The sequence below is a fragment of the Neurospora tetraspora genome (assembly GCF_033439725.1).
Source record: "Neurospora tetraspora strain CBS 560.94 chromosome Unknown B0H65scaffold_2, whole genome shotgun sequence".
NCBI lineage: Eukaryota > Fungi > Ascomycota > Sordariomycetes > Sordariales > Sordariaceae > Neurospora > Neurospora tetraspora.
Window position 1 is genome coordinate 534,321 of NW_026944384.1, and position 12,360 is coordinate 546,680.

General features: G+C 50.3%; 3 protein-coding genes and 1 non-coding gene across 4 annotated transcripts; 2 read left to right on the forward strand and 2 right to left on the reverse strand.

Annotated features, from left to right (window-relative positions):
* The first annotated feature begins 8 nt into the window (after positions 1-8).
* Positions 9-1,386, forward strand: B0H65DRAFT_89882 (uncharacterized protein). Its single transcript, XM_062831538.1, has 3 exons — positions 9-325; positions 439-501; positions 822-1,386. The coding sequence occupies exons 2-3, from the start codon at positions 448-450 to the stop codon at positions 1,155-1,157; spliced, it is 390 nt and encodes a 129-aa protein (XP_062683792.1). The 5' UTR covers positions 9-325; positions 439-447; the 3' UTR covers positions 1,158-1,386.
* Positions 1,387-3,147: 1,761 nt separating this feature from the next.
* Positions 3,148-4,241, reverse strand: B0H65DRAFT_454977 (uncharacterized protein). Its single transcript, XM_062826214.1, has one exon. The coding sequence runs from the start codon at positions 3,869-3,871 to the stop codon at positions 3,206-3,208; it is 666 nt and encodes a 221-aa protein (XP_062683793.1). The 5' UTR covers positions 3,872-4,241; the 3' UTR covers positions 3,148-3,205.
* Positions 4,242-4,792: 551 nt separating this feature from the next.
* Positions 4,793-4,884, forward strand: B0H65DRAFT_t73. The gene has a single exon. It is a non-coding gene; the product is annotated as a tRNA-Glu (tRNA).
* A 924-nt stretch (positions 4,885-5,808) lies between these two features.
* B0H65DRAFT_419113 (uncharacterized protein) lies at positions 5,809-8,551 on the reverse strand (the record flags this gene model as incomplete). The annotated part of the gene is made up of 7 exons (XM_062824183.1): positions 5,809-5,990; positions 6,044-6,305; positions 6,365-6,687; positions 6,740-6,842; positions 6,900-7,439; positions 7,497-8,345; positions 8,528-8,551. The coding sequence occupies 7 exons, from the start codon at positions 8,549-8,551 to the stop codon at positions 5,809-5,811; spliced, it is 2,283 nt and encodes a 760-aa protein (XP_062683794.1).
* Between the last annotated feature and the right edge of the window lie 3,809 nt (positions 8,552-12,360).

Here is a 12,360-nt window from a genome sequence, read left to right on the forward strand (position 1 = left end):
ACTTTGCTACAACTCGCCCAGCCAGATCAGCCCTTGGCCCATCCGCCCATCGTCCCCAGTCAATACGACTAGTCGAAAATTAGTGCCATCGACCAGACCAGACCCTGTAACGCCATCCTTTTCCTCATTCAGTTCATTTACACGTGTAGCGTCAAACACCGACCTGCTCTTCCCAGCCCAGCGACCAGCCCACGCTCTCTTCCAGCGCCCATCACCACCGCGTTAGGTAACATTTGGTAACATCGCTTCTGCTCCTCCGGCGGCGCCGCTCCTTTATTCGCCTTTGATCCCTCGCTGGCCCCCGTCTACCCCGTCGGCCGTTTCAGTGGACCGCAAGATTGCAACGCACCCACGCGACCTATCAAACCGACATCACGTTTTTGTGTGGGCAAGGGAACAGAATAACAAAAAGGAGATCCCCCCGACCCCCGATTACAATCGCCCGACATGTCCACCTCGTTCGATTCTGCCGATTCCTCTCGTCCCATGATGGCTCCCACTGTAAGTCACGCAAATTGTCATGCTAGCATGATGATCCATTCCCCTTCCCCTCCCTCAATTCCAACACCCATCCATTCCAGATGCGCCTCAATAGGTATAATCCCTTGCCTATTGTGGTCGCGACCGTTGAGTCAGGCCGAGTGACTACGTTCCGAGACTAGAGTGACTAGCTCAGAGTCGCCTGGCGCGGCCGCAAAAACAAATGCGACAGGACAGATAAAACAGACGCCTGGGATCTTCTCCACGACACTTCGATTTACACTTTACACTATCCACCCACTCAACCTCGACCCAAACTAACAATGTCCACCCCTTCTCAGACCCAAAACCGCGCCTCTGTCCGCCTCTCCCGGGCGGCCTCCATGGCCCACTCGGTCGCGCCCACCTTCTGCACCACCGACAGCGCCGTCGCCGAGATCACCGACATTGGCAAGGGGCTCGACCGCATGGAGAACAAGGCGCTGACGCAGCAGCGCGTGCACCTGTCGGATGAGAAGAGCGTCAACCTGCAAAAACTCGCTCTGGGCGCCAAGCTCGAGCGCGCGCTCGACCGTCGCATGTCCGGCCAGGATGCGGTCATGAGGCCGCGCAAGCCAACGATTACCGCCGCTTCAAGTGTCGATATGAGCGAGAAGGAGAAGGTTGAGATGATCTGATTTGACATCTTGAGTCAACGGGCATGGGGCGAACCGGTCGGACGGGGCCAATGAGGCGAAACAAGCAAACGATTACGCGGCAAGACAAGAGAAGAATACTCCGTGGCTCTGGGATGTTCAGCCGGTTGGCCGGAGGATACGCCTCCCGCTCTCGTTCATTCCGCCTGCATAATGCCGTTCCACACGCTGTTGAGGGCATTGCGCTAAAGACCGGCCGCACAATACGAGGACAAACAAGATCACAGAACAAATCTTCCTCGTCCGCTCGAAACACCAAACGCGAAACCTACATGCCAACAAACACGCCGCGCCGAGAGATTGAAAGAAGTTCATCACGTCGGGAGAGAGTGGTGATGTTGAGAATGAGACAAACTGCGAACTGACCAGAGATGCTCGGTCGCAGGTAACGGAGGAGTTGTATTATTACATTTTCGGGTCTTCAACCCATCATGGCGTTGCTTTTTACCACATCTGGGTCATCACATTTCATCAAGGAGGAAACATTTCGGCGGCCAGTTGAATCACTACGGGACAAACACTGGCCAAGAATTCGGGTACATTGCGGTTCATGGACATATTTCAACAAAAGGGGACGGAAGGGGGCAACTTCATACTGGGCGAGCAGCAGACATGTTACTTCACGCACATGGATGGAATGGGTTACGTTACACGCAAATTCGCAGCCGGCACCTACGGTATACCTGAGGGCCGTGATACGAGCTACGTAGTAGTGGACAGGAAATCTTAGTTTCAATAACGAAGAAGAAAGCTTAAAAGGTTGAATTGCGCATGCATGCATAGAGGTTCTTTGGTGTATCAAGTGCCGATTGTAGTCTAAGCGTTCACATGCCAGAAGTGTCCTCGAAGATCAAAGACAGAAACCACGTGGCCGAACAAAGTATCCTCGTCACCATACAAATACCCATGGTCCGAGTCTAAACCTTGAATTTTGCATGCATACAATCTAATGCTGGTTTATTTATTAGCTTGGTATTCCTAGTATACTAGACGAAATCAATCCCGAGCTGTCCCAAACCTTATAAGAACGCATTGAAATGATTCAGCATCAATTGAAAATGCTTTGGTAGGGATTGGAAATGTATTACCAGAATAGGCATATTCAAGCTAAATCAGGCTTCAATCATAGAACGAAATATATGAATTAGATGTGAAAACGCTTAGGGAAGTTGACCCGCGGTCTCGAACTAAGAAACAAACTAATATTGGACTGTACTTGGCTATATCAAGTCCCGGGTGAAATTGCTCACAAGCATTAACTATTTTACCGATGCAAGATGGGAGGGAGCCTTTGTGGCGAAGAAACCATCCTTATTACGTTATTATACATCACCAGAAGTTCGTTCGAGCCTCGGTGATACCCATGGTTGTGATAATGGACTTCTTGGTTCTGCGATGTCACGAAACAGTCACTCTATCTAGATTGTGCCATTAACGGTCACGATGATGTTGTTAACAAATGATCCCAATTATTTGTACCCGACGCCCTAACGCGCAACTATCTGCATAATAGTAAAAGCAGAGTCAAAGCGCTGACTGTTGACAGCGCTGCGTGTATCCCTAAAAAGATGTAATACATGAAATAACAAAGTCCCTCTGCGTGCGTGCGTGTTCCTTCCTTCAAAGCCAGTAAGCACAGCAGGTATATCAAATAACGCAACGTCTTGAACTGCTTTCCTCCGGGGGCTGTCGAGATTCGCTCAGGTTTCGAGGGCCACGGGTAACGGGCAACGCGGACTCGAGCCCGTGATCCGGGCTCCTCCAAACCTATTCTTCAGATTCTGATCCTGTCATCATGAACGAACCCGCCAAATCGTCCTGTCCCTCGCAATCAACCCACTTCTCCGCCCCACCTTTAACACCCTTACCTTCTCGCCAACACACTCTTTCCGTTTATCAGAATGCATCACCACAGCAGCCAACTCCCGAAACATGCCCGCCTCAACACTCCTCCCCACCCCTTCCCACTCCATCTCCCACCCATTTCCTGCCCCCTAAGCCTGTCCCTGTCCCTGTTGCACATCCTTCTCCTAGTTGTCAGCCCCAGCCCCAGCCCCAGCAGACCCAGCAGACCTAGCCTCCAACCGCTTCTCAATCTCCCTCCCCAACTCCGCCAACTCCTTCTCCTCCCCCTCCACCTCCAATCCCCTACCCACCCACTCCCTCGCCTCTTCGAGTCGTCCCATCTCCAACAGGCTTTTGCCCCGTCTAAACCACGCTTTAGCATTCCCCACCCTCTTCGCTTCAACAGACGCCTCAGCATCAACAGCAGCCTCAGGCCACTCCTGCATCCACATGTGTGCTTGCGCCCTGTTAGAGAACAAAGAGTGGACTTCCTCCCGCACTAGTTGACTCGGTTCCCACAACGGCCGGGCAAGCGCCATTTGGATGCCGAGGGTATAAAACTTGGCCGCCTCGCCGTACTTTTGCTTCTTGTACTCGGCGTTGCCCGAGTCGCGCAGCTTGGAGACTTGTGCGCTGCGCTTGGGGTTGACGGGGATTGGGGGAGGGGGGACCAAGTGCGGGGGGTCGAGACTGTGGAGGGAACGGTGGAGGTTGTTCAAGGCGGCGAGTTCGGATTCGAGGGCACGGGTCTGGACGGAGGAGAGGCCGGCGGAGGGGTGCAGGGAGATGGACTTGGATTGGGGGTCGATGGTGAGGGGGAGGTGGGTGTAGGTGTTTAGGTCTTCGGCCATTTTGGCGGTTTGGGTATTGGTTGTTTGGTGGGAAAGTGGTTGTGTTAGGTTGGAATGCGGTGGTGGTCGTGGGTTTGAACGATCGGAAGACGACGTGTCTTGGTTCGTGGACTTGATGTCTCGGTCTCGGTTGGGATGCCAGTGTTGATGATCTTCTGGTTGGAATGTATTTGCTCGATCGAGAAGGTGATACCGCAGCGACGATCGGATTATAATTTGGTCGTGAGGAGTATGGTTTGTTTTTCGCACGCGAAAGGAGTGGTTCGCAAGCTGCGGATGTGGTAGGTAAAGCCACGGGGTATCGAAGATGCGGGCGTGGAGGATGATGTTGTGGTGACAATGGAACTGGTCCCACAAGAGGACAGCTCGCAGCTCGGAGCTCGCCAAATGATAGGCAATTGAATGAACTGGCCAAATCCGCGGCCGGCTGCATTTGGGCTAATCTTATCTTATCGATGCCATCCGGCAGGCAGCGCGGGCGCTTGGCGATGACTAAGCTGTAAGTACCCTTGTCCTTCGATCGCTTGTGGCTGCCGTTCCTTGCATAACCGATTGCCGGGGCCCGGAAGAGATCGAAATGACGAACCAACACATGCAAGTCAAACGCAGCTGTCTTCAATCTCAAAGTTGGGCCTTGCCAGTTCTCTCTAAGTCTGAACTCTTTCATTTCATCTTCTCGCGTGTTTGTGATTCCCTATGTTCCTGACGTGCACTCATGTCATCGCATCTCCCAAGGCCCACAAGAATCCCCCGCCGAGGTTTCCACGGTCCACACTCCACCCACATCCGGATCCAACGCCTACTTGTAGATGAACCCTCACCACATCCACATCCACATCCACAGGCAAAATCTTCACCACGCATTCATAACCAGCAATTCCGAAAGGTTCAACAACAACAAATCGGACCATATCAGTTCAATCGGGTATGGTGTAGCGGTAACATCGTTGACTCTCACTTCTCAGGAGTGACTGCTCTCTCAACAGCCCCGGGTTCGACTCCCGGTATCCGAGTCTCAATATCTTTTTTGTCCATTTTCCTTCTTCTTTCTACCACGAGCATGATCACCGTCCGTCGTCTTCTTCTTTTCACTACTACAGATGTTTTATTTTTTTTTTATGTTTTTTTCTGGTTACATACAGTTCGACCGGTAACTCGTTTTTCCCCGGAAACACCTCCAATCACAACTACAGGCACGAACTCCGTCTGCTTGTGGCTGTCCACGACAAGAGCTGAACGCCCTTGGCCCCAAGCAAATCCCCACACTTTTTCACAAGGATATACCCGCAAAAGAAGAGCTGAATGAACTGCACCTTTCAGGGGCTTTGTTTACACACAAGACGAACCAGTTCACGATAGGAAGTTGACCAGTTCCTAGGTGGGGCAGTACAGTCGTCCAAGCGACATCGACAACACTCCATCAAAAGTAGCACCAGAACCGCAGCTTTGTCATTGACAACAAAGCTACCATCAAAGTCAACATCATGCAACATCATGTGTTATTGGGAAATACTAACAGGCCATTGCGCGAGCAACAGCAACCACGTTTTTCCTGCCCTTGACCCTCGTCTCTGTCTGTTTGTCCGTCTGTTCCCTCATTGCGGAGGCCTCGAAGGAGATGGACCGCAGTCCGCAAGGAAAAAGGCGGAATGATGAAATCTAACTCTTTGGGGCTGCACCGGTACATGGGTTAAAGGAGTGTTCGTTGCCGTGATTGTCTTGGTAAGAGCCTATGAAGCGCGAAAAGTGAAAGACGTAAAAAGCAAAAGCGCCACTTCACATGGACAGTCACTCCGTCCTCAATGCTTGATGCCAATGCTGAAGGGAAGAATGCGAACCAATAATGAGCCAAGAGGAACTTGTTCAAGACACATCCAAACAAGCCATAATTCCAACATCGCTGTCAATATCATGGACAGAAAGAAAATGCGGGACAATCAAGGCGACTGAGATGGTCTAGGCGGTGTATACTCTCGCCCAACACTCGGCTTAGCGCGAGTAAAGGTCTTGGGAGGTGACCACTGTGACTCCCTTGTCGAAGTTGAGTCGAACATCCGCGATACCCAGTACAATTCGTGCTCCCAGCAGCCTTGGGCTGGGGTCTTGGGAATGCTATCCACTGTGTCCGAGTTAGCATTGGCTCTCATTATCCCACATCACGACAGCACCTACACTTGGTCCTTCCTGTATTCGGATCAACGCTCTTCAACTGCTCAACAGTCCACCGCAAAAGCTCGGCTTGCCCTGGTTCCAGAGTGCTTAACTTGGTATCGACTATGTTATCCCAGTCCAAGCGCATGAGGTCGGCGCGCTTGAAGTACTGCCAGTAGGCCAGAAGAACCACGCCACCGTGTTGTACCTCCTCGACGAAAGCACTCTCAACAAATTCAGAGGGAGAATTGGGACTCGGCCCAATCGGTCCATAACGGGTTTCCTACGCAACCAACAGTTAGCTCGTCTTGCCTCATCCACGAGAATATTGAGTTCACACACCTGTTGCCTGCCACCAGAGTTATCTCTGACACGGCGATACCGATCGAATGAGATACAGCTGACTTGATGGAGGAATAGGAATGTTACCAGATAAATGGTGAACCAGTTCTGCATGTCACTCGATGTGATAAGCTTCTCGTAAAGCTTAAGCACTCGGGGAGCGATATTCTTATAAATACGCTCATGCCGAATGCTATCGAACTGGGCGACAATCATGCGTGGCACGTCGACCCGCCCATAGAGCGGGTAGTCATCCTTGTAGACTGGATCCATATCAAGCGTGTCGGAGCTGCTATCTAGCCATGCGGACCCTATGCCATGGCCTGGAGAACTTTATCAGCATTGCTGTTCAAAGCATTGGAGGAGGGCACTTACGGATAGCAAACCAAAGGCGGACTGCATTTATTAACAGCTCTCTCTGGTCCCTTTGACGCTTGTCCTCTTTGTTACTCTTGCTGTTCTTGTCTTTTGTCGTCTTCTAGGCGAATCCCGTTAGTGACGATAATCAATGCACTGAAACATGCGAGAGACTTACAGTAAGTGAGCGGCACTTCTCGGCAATGATAGCAAAGGTCCGCTTGACAATGTCATCAGACTTCTCAACAGCCTCCTCAAGACCATGAAGAGCGTTGGCGTTGATGTAATGATTGAACTGCAAAGCGGCGCTTTCCACATTAACGAGGCAAAAAGGCTGCAAAGGCTGAACCGCGGGATAGCCGTTGGCGACATATCTTCGCTCGTTGATATCTGTGGGAGCCGGGTTGAAACGACGAACTTCCAAAACGATGGGCGCCTTGCATAGTCGTACGACCACCTTTGGTTCGTTGCACAACCCCTGAACCATCTCGACTCGGCGAGCAGGGCCCCACTGGTCACTCACATCGACATCGACGACTTGAGTATGAGTGAAGCGTTTCGTCAAGTTCAATCCGCCGGCGCGGAAGATCCTTATCCCAATGATCTTGTCGCGAAGACAAGGGATGTTGTGGATGGTCTTCTTCGAGTCTTTGGAAAATGCGAGGCATGATTGACACGGAGCATCACGGTTGTGTGGCTCCAGTGGGTTGGGGTGGCACTGTTCCCTGGTTAGCATGCGTGAACTGGTATTTGTTGTGGTATCGACAGTACTTACCCGAATCCGCTGATTGTGGCATCTTATACAGGCGCCCATGCTACGAGTGTCGCACGTTGCTTTCCGCTTGTCTTCTCCCAGCGGACCACGCTTCTTCTTATCGACCGAGCCTCTCCGCAAAGCATTCTCTGTCCTGCCCGAGCTGCCGGCGCCGGCCAAACCCATGTTAGACTCAGTCAGAGTATGGGAGAGGTCCTCATAGGAGCCGCCCAACGGTGATGATACAGGCACAATTTCACGCTCTTCAAAGTCAGAGTCGCCCACCAGCTCTTCCTTCATGACTCTATCCTCTCTGCCCTTCACGACCTCCACCCATCGTTGCTGTTGTGGTACAATATGATCTTGCTGATACCCAGATGCCGATGTTGCAGGCACAATCATGGATGTTTCTGTCGGGGCCATGATGGAACGATTCACCTCAGACCCCTGCATGGCTTGAACACGGCCATACCCAAAATTCTGGTCCATGGAAGTTGGAAATCGGGAATTGTGTAGGTTTGGCTCTGAAAAGGAGGATTTGCTCAAAGCACCGTAGCCGCTTAGCTGGCTCTGTGGTTGGAAGACGTAGGTCATATGACTGTGACCTTGAGGAGGGAAGAATGAAGAGGACATGGCAGCATCGTCAGGATGGGACAACGAAGGGGAAGATATAGCGAGCGTCGTGTGTGACTGCATGGGATGGCAGAAGGTGACCGGTTCTTGGGCATAGCTGTCGGCTTTGTGGCCCATCCCCGGGGCGTTTGGCGCTCTGAAACCATCACCACCAGGGAGGTCGCCGACCTTGAAGTCATTGATCGACGATTGATAGGTCGGATAGGCATTCTCTGGAGTAGGGGCAATTGCAGTTGACTGGGAGAAACAATGGGGTTGAGTTACCGGGGAATATGGTGCCAAGGCCGAGCACGCTTCTGAGAGGCCGCTCCGTATTGCTGGGCCTGCGAGCGGATAGTGGATTGGATCGAAGTTGCCCGGGTCTGCAAAGCTAGTGAGAGACCGGTCTCAACAGTGTTTGCCCGGTGGACGAAACATACCTGGCAGCGCGCCTTGCAATGCATTTTGGCCCGCATGATGATATGCGCCAAACTCCTCTAGACTGGGGGCACGACCGGGGAAAAGGTACGGCACATCCTGTGCCCCTTGCAGTGAGGCAGAGGTGAAAGAGCTGAGACCAGGGGGGCTGCGGACAGAGCCCGCGAGATCCCCTTCTCGTTTTCTTTTATTTGAGCGGACATCAGCACCCGCCGGGCCTGATGTATGAGGTATCGTAGAATGGAAAACCTGGTGTTGAGCAAAACACGGGGTGCTGTTAGCCAGGACAGTAAGTAGTAGGACTTGGGTCCAAAACTCTGGGCAAGCAATCAAGCTAGGCGTCTCTGAGGACATCAGGGGGGACAGCAAAGCAAGAGAGTGTGTGGGAAGAGCGGGTACTTGCATGTGAAGTTGGCCTTGCAGCGAACAAGGAGGCATTGTAGCCGGTGTTGTTTGGGTGGTCCATCTTGTGTTCCCCGAGTTCGAGGTAAAGCAATTGCCTAGATAGAGGTAGTAGGTTGGTGGCCTGTGTCGTGTCTGAGGATTGGCCGCCTTGGGACGAGTGTGGTTATCGAACCCAGATGCAACACGCGAGTTGATGTGACGACGAGGAGGGGTCAAACCGGAACCACGCTGGATCTAGCAAGCGCAATTCGTCGCGGCAGACGTGATTTTCATGGAGCGGGACGAGAGCAGCCTGCGAGCACCCAGACATGGCAAGGCACGAGGGAAGCCGGTGAGGGTGACGAGCCGGATAGGCAAATCCTGTGGGGTCGGCTCGGTTCCTGGGAGGCAAGGTACTGTTGTAGTAGGACTGTAGGAGGTGGGACCACGCAGCACGTTGCACGAGGGCGGCCAACAAGGGGGCGGCGATGGGACGAAAAGGGGGCAGAAGGGGGCAGAACGGCCCAGCGAAATCAGGCGGAGGAAGCAGAGGCGACGAATAGAGACGAGGGCGGGCGCTCAATCTGGAGAGGTGCGTGCTTGGACGTTAACGGAACGACGGGCCTGTGGATGAAGCAGCCCTGGCCGTGACCCAAACACGGGAGCGTCCGAAAAGGGAGTGGAAGCACTGGAAGGAAACCTGGGTGTTTGGGTTTGGGTTTGCTGGCTTCCGCTTCCGCGAGGTTGCGTTGACGGGACACAGAGGTTAAGCTTGATTCCAACAAATGTGGTTGTGCGTGTGAGGAAACAGGTGTGGCTGTCCGCAGTGCAGCATGTCTGCCCCGGGGCCCCTTGATTTGTCAACAGAGAGAGGGCAGAGAGCCTGAGCCTGAGACTGGGAGAGAGAGACGAGGCGGAGATGAGTGAGTGACCCGCGGTGCGGAAAAAAAACGTGTGGGAAGGGCAAAGCGAGCGTGTATACTTTGGGGAACGAAACGAAAACGTGAGGGTGGGAGGCGGGCACTGTCAGTCAGGTCCCTCTCCTACTAGTACTAGTAGTACCAAGCCCGACGGGAGCAATGGTAGACACCTTTTTGCTGACGCTGCTGCTGACCAGGGGGGTGGACTGCCAGGCGAGCGTGTGCCAGGTAGTGCCAGGATGTTGAACGTGACTTGCCGTTGCGAAGAACTTGTGTGAGAGGCCAGAACCTGAACTAGACGTGGGAGGGCGGCCTGTATTACGACGCAGGCATGTGTGTGCCCCGCCACCTGTGATACGTGAGATGATAGGGGACCGCCCGAGATAACAGCCGAGATCGAGGTCAGCGAGGGGTACCTCTAGCTGTCGACAGCCGAGTGTGAATGTGTGATAGAAAAGAGTCAGTTAGGACGACGTCGGCGAGGCTCCCAAACTAGATGATTGACCAATCTGATTCGCGTAAATGTTCTTGGACGCCTTCTTTTGCATGCTCATACTTTGCACTTTGCCTGCTCGGCGGCCACTATTAGTAGCATTGCAACAGACAACTTTGCCTGGACAAGCCAGCAGCCTGCCTGTCAGCCTGTCAGGGATTCTCGTCTGTTGTGTTGGGTGCCCTGCCTTGTGGAGTGCAAGATTGGGATGAAGGCTGGACGTTGGATGTCCCCATGAGGCCACCCGCTGTTGCATTGGCATGTCGATAACCTCATGCCATGAGACGACCTGTCGTCACGGAATGTGGGCTCTTTTTGCTGGGTAAGGGACCTTGACGTTCTTTTGCCGATGACTGATCAAAGGCTTGTCCTGCGTGGAGTGGGAACGGTGAAAGCTCGCCACTGCTCACGGCATTCAGAAGCAACCCAACGACCAACGACGTCCTGGCCTCCTGGGGCCTGACCCTGACTTCAAAGGATCCAAGCATTCTCGTATCTCGCGGCCATGATGTTTTCATCGACGACGAGATTTCATGAAGGGATGAGAATATCATTTCTGCGCAGGACAAGGACGCCTGAATAACCTCATGACGTGAGGGCAAGTCAACAACAAGGACAGGCAGTGGAACTTGCCGCGCGCCTTTACGCTGTTGGAACGAACCTAGGTGGGATCAAGGTCTTGATGTCGTGTAATTGTGACAATATTGTCAAAGATCGGTGGGTCTGTGTGAGAGGTGAGCAAAGAACTTGAAGCATCCAGTGCGCGGGTGGAAAAGGTGAGGAAGACATCACAGGTGGGAGGAGAGACTAGGAGGGTGCTCGGACGAGGAGGAGGGAGAACACTTCGAACTACTATACGGTGGCCCAAGTGTTGACTATACTCAATTGAAAAAGTTTGGTCAGAAAATAGCCTATATCAACTGCAGGCACTAGGTACGCGCCTAGGCGCGTTAGTGTAGATTTAATTTAGTAATTAAATTTATCTTATATTATATATAACCCTGCTTCTTCGTACACCTTAATACACATAAACACTTTCACTACAATAATAACTTATCACCTATTAACGACTATAACGTACCAAAATCAATTTATAAACGTATATTATATATAAAACTAACGTATATTTATTTTAAATTAACGTTAAAAAAGGAAAATATATCTATTAAGAAAGAAAGTAATATTGTTGTAAAATTCCGGCCCTATACCTTTAAAGGCAAATCTGTCGCGTAAAATATAAATAACGATAAAGTATTAAAAGAATTAGATAATAATTAGCCTAACGAAAAACGTTTATATTTCGCTATTAAGAAATTCCATAATGACAATATTACTAAAAGTTATACCATTTTAATTATAAACGGAGTAAAAATACTTATTAAAATTAATTAATCGATATTAAAGGTAACTGAATTTAATAAAAGAGTATAGATTATTATCCGCCGCTTTAATTTTAAAGGATATTAAGTAAAAGGAGAGCTAGTTACTTCGGTTCTAAAGTAGGACTACCCTAAGTAATTTATCAGCCTAACCCGTTATTTTTTTAGCACTAAGACTAATAAAAGCCTTTATACTAAATATATAATTATTAATAATTATAATCCTTTCGCTAATTGCGTTTCCGGCGGTAAATTTATTAATAAGGGTATTTAAACTAATTATTATTATAAAGCCGAGGGGAAAGATTACTTTCTACGTAAGGGTATATTATATTTTTATCTTTATTTTAATTATTATATTTATTTACTAATATTCTTTTTAACTTTTGAAAAAGCCGAAGAGAAGAAGAAGTAAGATAAAGTCCCCTTTTCTATTAAAATTATTCGTAACTATAAGATTAAGGATTTGGAGAGGGTTTTAAGTTAGGTTCGCGCTAAAATTATAAAGTGTAAGGGTAAAATGCGTTAAACGCTAAGTAATAAATTAAAAGTAATTATATAGTTAGAGTTTAAATGTATTTTATACGTTTAAATAGTTACTTTTAAAAAATTTATTTATTCTATTAAATATTATAAAACGTATAAAACCTTTTATATTT

Excerpts from the sequence above, each read along its gene's own strand:
- B0H65DRAFT_89882 (XM_062831538.1), top strand. The coding sequence starts at position 448 with ATGTCCACCTCGTTCGATTCTGCCGATTCCTCTCGTCCCATGATGGCT. Across the intron at positions 502-821 it reads GTCCCATGATGGCTCCCACT|ACCCAAAACCGCGCCTCTGT; the intron begins GTAAGTCACGCA and ends ACCCCTTCTCAG.
- B0H65DRAFT_454977 (XM_062826214.1), bottom strand. The coding sequence starts at position 3,871 with ATGGCCGAAGACCTAAACACCTACACCCACCTCCCCCTCACCATCGAC.